Source organism: Apteryx rowi, unplaced genomic scaffold, assembly GCF_003343035.1.
Source record: "Apteryx rowi isolate R43461 unplaced genomic scaffold, aptRow1 scaffold_2, whole genome shotgun sequence".
Lineage (NCBI taxonomy): Eukaryota > Metazoa > Chordata > Aves > Apterygiformes > Apterygidae > Apteryx > Apteryx rowi.
This window is the reverse complement of record NW_020448307.1, coordinates 234,902-242,529: the sequence shown is the minus strand read 5'-3', so window position 1 is coordinate 242,529 and position 7,628 is coordinate 234,902. Positions and strand designations below refer to the sequence as shown.

The window sequence follows — 7,628 nt, the reverse complement described above, 5'->3', positions numbered from 1 at the left end:
CTGACAGCTGAAGGAAGATCTTGCCCTAGCTCCCGCATATCCCATGTTCATTCTCTGTTCTGCTCCTTCCTTGTGAATTGTCTCCTCGCATGATAATTGCTGGCTGAGAAACAAGAACACTGTAGCAATGGTGGACTGACAGTAAAGCACCAGGTGAATGGTAGCAAAAAGTATTATCTGATCAGTGGCTACATACACTAATAAATCAAAGGGCAGAAATAAATACAGACAACTATCCAACCAGGCCACAACTTCAGAGACAGAAGATTTGGAAAGCTCCTAATCTGCACAGAATGGAATGCAAGAGATCAAGTTACATACCAAGATATCAGCGAAACCTCACACAGACTGTCCAGGAAATAACGTGGGCCAGTTGTAATTGTGGAAAAAACTAGTGCAACAGCATATGARCTAGAAACACTAAAACAAAGACTAAAGCAATCTTTAATTGCAGTTAAAGATTTGTAAAAGTGTTTCAAAAAATACAGTAACTGATGCATTGTTTTACAAGGTGATCCTCCAAAGGACAACAGCTTGAGAAGTAGCTAGACCTATTGATAGTATCGCTGATTTCAGCAACATCCTTTCAAGCAAGTATGCAAGTACAGAAGGACTCTAGGAGAGGTGAAAAATGAATAATAAAGTATTATGACTGAATCAGGACAGAAATAACATAGAAGAAAAACTGTATAAGTAAGTACTGAAGGATACTTACACCTGTCTAGAAACCAAAGCTTAGTTGTTTCTAAAATTTAACTGTGATGCGCAATATTAATTGGTAAATGAGATTCATGTTAAAACCAGTATCACCTTTAAAGAGATCTATGAATATAGCAACAAAATAGAACTTTGAAATTTTTTTTTCCATGCAAGCTCTAACAAAGCATTAAGGGGCCAATGTTAACAGTTCTCTGCAGTAAGACTGACCGTTCCTAGAAAATACTAAGATTTTGACCAGTTTTTCTGTGCCTCCTCCATTAGAATGCTTCCATAAATTTAAGGATTACTTATAGTAAGTATAAAGCTTGTAAGTTCACCAGAAAGGAAAGACAGAACTAACAGATTTGTTTTGCTGCATTAATTGTGTAATTTACATTAGAACTTGCTCTGTGGATGGCATAAGAACTGCACCAACTGTTATTACAAACTACTGATGTTTTTATAGGTCACTGATGTTTGTAACAAGATGTGACAATCTTATTTAGTGTACGTACTAGAACATTCAAAAAACTGGTAGGCTGGTTTGTGGTTCTAAATATACTAATAGGCCACATTCCAAAACAAGAACCCATTCCATCTTCAGTCTTAAAACAGTAGGTAACCTCTACTTCTGTGTAATTCCTCCTTATTCTTAATAAATCATTCCCATCTTGAGGGACAGATGTCATTACAAGCAGGGATTTTCACACTTCCAGAGCTGGCATACTATAGCAGACACACAAAGCAGCAACACGTCAGTCAGCACACCTTCACTAAACACAAGTTTCTGAACTCAGCATTAACTGCCAGGGTAAGAGAAGAAATGAACTCGCAATCCTTCTTGGGCTTTAGTGCATCCTGACAACCCAACTTAGTCATAATTGTTCAACCCTACAGCATCTTTTACAGATAGGTATTTAAAGTAGATGTATTTGGAAGAGGTGCCTTCCAAATTCCACTGATTTTCCTGACGATGAAGGCCTTTTAGAAACTCARCAGGCAAGGTACATTGCATCAGCTGAAAGCAGTCCTGCTACAGTATTTAGATCTGGTGAACACAGTTAGTTCTTATAGACAGCCTCCCACAGTAATATCCAGATATCAAATTTAATGCAGGACCTTTACAAACACTACAGTTTGGATAATCTTCTTTAAAAGATGTCCAGCTGAAATTTGGAACATTTCCTCCTGAGGAAATCTTCAGACAATTTCAGAACTAAATGGGAGATTCAGCTATTAGGCCCGAGAAAACTGGAATTTGTTTAGAAAGAAACATCTGCAGATTATTCATAACTGCTCATTCCCAAACATTTACAGGAATCTCAAGTACTTCTAGAAATAGCTTCAAGTTGTATCCAGCTTACAAGATGAAACTGAATAGAACTGAGAGAATTTGGTTGAAGTCAGACTGCAGGTCATAAATCAAACTGATACTATCCCAAACTGTTGGTGTTTCTTCACAAGTCACTGCTCAAAACAAACAAAATCATATTCCTCCCAGGCAAGCAAAGCCCAAACATGATGCTGTCTTTGTTTGAAAGGCCCTACCTGTCAATGAGCAAGATAATTCAAGTCAAAGTCAGCAAAGCTGTTGACCTCTATTCTTCATTAGCTTAGTGGAACTGTGAACAGACTACACATATGTGTAAGGATATCTGGTTAACTGCTATTCAACATAAAAGACAAGGTAATAAATTAAGCACACAGATAACAGCAGGTAACTGAGACAGTACCAGACACTAGAAGCCTTGAGACATGGGTCCATGGGCCATTAAAGGAAGGACTCAAGTGTAACTTTGAAGAGACTTAAGCAGAAACTTTGTAACCAGTAAGGCTGTCACAGGTTATTAGAAAGGGTCTTAAAGGAAGAGCAAATTTGCTCTAAGAAGTCTGAAGGGGATTGTGGGACCAAATAAAATCTGTCATAGAATGTTTATTGGAAGGATCAAAGATCAAGAAAGTGCTGCAGGTGGATCAGGGGGAAACAAGCATGGGAAAATGGAAGTGACAGGGAGAATAAAAGCAGACAATTGTGAGTAAGCAGGCTGCTGGTCAGTAGCCTCTGCCTGGCCGAGCAGCGTGCTTAATCACCACAGCATGTTCCATACCTCTGTTAAACTCGACTTCTATTTCCTGTATGTGTGTGCTCCCTACTCTGAATGTATTTCTTTCACATGAATGCCTAAAGTCCACACATGGATGCTGGAAAGACTTCCGGTCTCAGCCAGAGACTGGAGAGACCTGTAAACATGAGCACGCATGAGAACTAAGTCAATGAGAGCATATCCATGTTCCACTAGCAAACTTTAAGCCTGATTAGTCAGCAAGCAGGAACAGGATCAGGCCATTTCTGCAGTTCATGTTTTAACTGAGTGCTGTAAAGGCACTGTCCTCTTGTCTGTGTTAACCTGTTTATGGCCATGTCTGTAGTGCATGGGTGCATGTGTACATCTTTGGAACTCACACTCAGCCTCAGTATTGGCCGGACGTGGGAACATCTTGCACCCAGCGGWCTCAGAGGGGAGAAATCCCCTGCATTCTACAGTCCACCAGATCTAACAATCCATAACAAAACAATCCATCCCAGTTCACCCAATTTCATTTGCTACAGTACACATGAAAGTTGCACCATGAAGAAGCCCAAGGACAGTAACTTAATCATCTTTTTTTTTTYTTTAATTATACTATCCTACTGGCTGCTTTTCTACCCAAAGTCAAAATATCTGTCAGAACCACAGACTGAACAACAACCAGCTGTCATCTGTGGCTACTTGAAATTCTTCTGACACTTTCCAGCTCTAAATTCTGTTTTCCCCTCAACACAGCACTGGGCAGATCTAAGTGCCCCATACTGTTTTAGTGGAACATCTTCCATGTAGTTGGATATAGGTAAAAGTCCATAAGCAGCCAAGGCAGGTAACAGTTTCTAATGTGGGCAGCAATAATACCACTAAGAGGTCCTCCAAAGAAGTTCAGTAAAGCCAGAGGTAACATGGTAGAATCAGCAAACTTCAAAYATGTTTTAACTTAAGCAGACAAGCTCTTCCCCCACTCTCAGTTATGAGTAATCACGTGTATTGAAACAGGTCTGCCCTCTGACTGGAATGATCTGGTGAGAAGTACAGCAGATTCTGACGTCTCAGCATAGGCACTTTCATGTAGGCTGCACCTTTTTTGCCTGTTTGGGCACACCTGCCTTCAGTGCAGGCTCTAATAATTCCTACCCTCCAAGTGAAGGCAGCACTGAATGAAAAAATTTCACTGGAAAGAAATTAGTTGCAGTAACAGGAACAAGCCTCATTTGCAATGTCACATTCAGTGCACAGGTTAGTTTAGAGGTATCAGCATTGTTCATGGTGTAACAGAAGACAGATTGAGTGGAGACACACGACGTGTGGGAGTGTTGTTGGCTGACAGTGATGCAGGGAGGAAAAAGGGAGCAGCAATTTCTGTGGACGAAGTTTCTCCTTGGTTGCGAAGCTGCAAGATCTGCCGCAGCAGGGCCTTCCCTTCTTCTCTAGTCTGAAAATAATTTATAAAAAAATATTTTTTATATATATATATATATATATATATATAAAAAAAACAACAAAAACCCCGCATTATGTTGCATGAGTTGATGTACAAGCCTAAATCCCTATGAATGGGTGATTTCTGAGTCAAATTCCATATGTAAGCAATGTAAGTTACAGTAGTTCGGCATTCTGTAAGACTGCAAGATATGAAAAGTACTCTCTTTTTTTGTTTTCTGCTATTTAACAAGAATGGTAAGGTATGTCAAGCTTTTTTTTAAATAGTCCTTACTACTTTTACTCATCTCATTCTCACGTTACTTTGATATTTCAGGCCAAAGTGGTACTATCAACCACCAACAGTGTCCAAATATTCCATCAAAAAGTAGACTGGAGAAATTTCAAATGAACTAAATTCTGGTTCTTCTCTTTCAAGTTCCAGACAGCTTTGTTAAGGATAAGCCAAACACCCTGCACTCATGGCTATAGAGTCTACTTCTAGGCTGAAGTTAAAAATCCAAGTTGTTCACTTACAGCTTCAGAAAATCTCATGATATTGAGTCATATACAGAAAACAAATACTATTATATTCTCTGCATTGTCTACATACAAACAAGATCAGAAACATGAGGTCATGTAAATACCAGTACTACACAGGGTGCCTTGTGACCATTAGGCCCTTCTTCATCTCCAAGATTTTCTGCAATCTTGAGACTTCCACAAACAGTCTCAAATTCTTTTACTTAGTGAACATGAATCCAGTATGATATGGTTCAGTTTTACTACCTATACTGTATTCCCCAACTTTAGTCAATCACAAACAGCAGTAGAAATCAGGTACACAACAACATTCAAGATATGATTCTTCACCTGGATGGCAAACAGCTCTCATTCCTTCAATAAAAGATTCCTCCTACTCTGAGAGGAGCCAAGATCAATGTCAGAGATCCCCTAAGAAGGGAGCACTGGGGATTGTGTGACTACTCACATCATTGAATGCACAGCATTTCTGAGCACAGGCTGAGGCTTCATCCCAGAGCTTACACTTGAAGTAGTATTGGGCCAGGTAACGGAAGGCAGTACTGACCTCCAGGTGCTCCACTATCTCCTACAAGACCAGGGGGAAAATACCATCTCTGAGTGCCTTCCAAGGTAGTTCTACAYCATGTTTATTTCTCCCTCTTATTCCCAAGATACAGCCTTACCCCACAGGAATAGATATCCTGGATGTATTTGATATAGCACTGAGCAGCTTGTTCAGATTCATTCAGCTGTTCATGCAGCCTAGAAAAGGAGAAAAATGAGCCATTGAAATAAAAGTACATTGTGGAAGACTCCCAGAGCAGGAACTCCTAGACCTTCTTGGTCTACGAGAAGGTACCTATTAAACCTGACCTGAACTAGGCAGGCCTTTCCCTTTAGAATTTGCAAGATGTACAATGTCCTGCCCTTCACGGAATAGATTACCAGCATGAGGCCAGCCAGATGCTAACTGCTAGAAGCAGCTACAAATACAGTCAAAACAGGGACCTTTACCTATTCTATTACATTTTAATTTTTTTTAAAAAGACCTTTTCCAACCTATTCTAACTGGCTATTTCCTCCAGTGCTCCTTCTTCCCCTCTTACACCCCAAAATCTTTGTACAGCAGCTTCACCTTTCACCTGCCCATTTCCTTCTCTTTCACTTTCTTCCCTTTATATTACTTCTTCCTCAACAAAAATTGGTGCTAAAATCAGTGTTCACATCTATTGCAAGTTAGACCCTTCTCCCATGTTGCATCCATACATTGGACAAAGTCAATCTATTACTTCATATAATATTGAGCATGTACTTCTTTAAGCTCCACTATAACTCACACAAGTACTGGCACTGCCTGCCCAGATCATTCCAGGTTTCAGAGGTTCCTTCCAATCTACACTGTCTTATGACTCCCTCTGTAATTGTCCTGAGGGAAACCTAAAGCTAAGGCTAGACACTAGGATTTGTGGTTACTGAAGGCCTTCTAAGAATACCACTTATTACATAGCTCCAAAAGTAATACTTCCTAAAAGCAATTCCACTTGTTTTCCATTTATTTCATCAATAGGTATCAGAGTGCTTTAATTCCACTTAATACAATCTTGACGATTCAATGCTACTACATACTCACTTTGCCAGTTTTACCAATGCCATTTTCTCCACATCTCCAACAGCATAGGCTCTCCAATAGCACTGCCAAGGAAAAAAAAAGAAGTCAGTCAAGCACAGAACAAAACTGACTGCAGCTCATAACTCTCACACAAGCAAGTTAGAAACAGAAAACTATACAGCTCTCCAGGAAAGGGGCATATATAACCTGTAGACAACTCTTTTTGTCAGCTGCTCCAGTTACATTGAAGCAGAACTTCCTAATCATAATTACAACAGAAGCAGTTTAAATAAGCCCCTAATAACATGCTGTGTGCACTTCCTTACATTCTGAGGCTAGGTTCAGGACTGCAATAAATAGCAGCAGCTACTACAAGTGCTCATCTCTCTCTCCCTCTCTAAGGGAGAGTTCCGGTAGCGCTAGCCACACAATTTTACTGCAACTCCACCTAGCGTCTTAGAAGACATTCTAACGTACAGCCTGTCCTACTCTCTATTTTAGTCCTCACTTACCTTTTTAGCTTCCACCAACTGGTTGAGCTTCTCATAGCATTCTCCTAGAGCAACCAGCATACGGGAATCATTGGGTCTGTAAAAAAGCAATTCCTAAATGTAGTTTAACGAACAGCCAATCGAGACTGTATCTGGCAGAGTCCTTCATCCTCTCTTTTACATGAAATGTCACTTAGACTCCTGAACAGCACTCTTTGGCATATAACTGACAAAGCCTTTGCTAAGGGTTAACAAATACAACTGAAAGGAATCAGCATAGTGAGACTGCACAAATCATGGGGTTGATGCTTTTGTCCCTTTTCCCCAACTTATTTCCTGCATTTAACTTCCTTAGCAGGCAGCAAGCAGTTCAGAATGAACACCAAGAAACGCGGCCATGTTCTCGACTCTACCTGAGCTGGTGGGCCCGTCGGTAGTAATAGAGACAGTAAAATGGCATTTTGAGGATTTCATAGGTTTGCCCCAAGCCATACCAGGCTCTGTAGTCCCTTTTGTTCACCTCTATCGCATGTCTGTCAAAGAAAAGGAAATGCACTAACCAGGAAGCAGTCAGGATCAAGACAAAATTCAGCAAAAGACTAACAAGGAAATACAGAAGATATTACTCCAATCCTTGTGCATGCAGACCTCAACACTATTTTGTGCAGTGCATGAGTGATACCTATAAGCTTGAATAGCTGCAGATGTGTTCTTCATTTCCATATACTCATGTCCCATAAGTGTCCAGGCTCCCAGATACCGAGGATTTAGTTTCAAGGCTCTCTGGAAATAAAG

The 7,628-nt window shown here is 40.2% G+C and overlaps 1 protein-coding gene across 1 annotated transcript in view; it reads right to left on the bottom strand.

The window, feature by feature from the left end:
* Positions 1-421: 421 nt before the first annotated feature.
* The window catches only part of CDC23 (cell division cycle 23), a 12,661-nt gene continuing 5,454 nt past the window's right edge, over positions 422-7,628 (bottom strand). Inside the window, exons 10-16 of the mRNA XM_026063292.1 lie at positions 7,516-7,628; positions 7,247-7,366; positions 6,855-6,930; positions 6,364-6,425; positions 5,417-5,495; positions 5,200-5,319; positions 422-4,221 (exon numbers count right to left, since the gene is read on the bottom strand). The exon at positions 7,516-7,628 is cut by the window's right edge and continues 15 nt beyond it. Coding sequence (XP_025919077.1) covers positions 4,051-4,221; positions 5,200-5,319; positions 5,417-5,495; positions 6,364-6,425; positions 6,855-6,930; positions 7,247-7,366; positions 7,516-7,628 — 741 coding nt within the window. The 3' untranslated portion in view covers positions 422-4,050. The remainder of the gene's footprint in view (positions 4,222-5,199; positions 5,320-5,416; positions 5,496-6,363; positions 6,426-6,854; positions 6,931-7,246; positions 7,367-7,515) is intronic.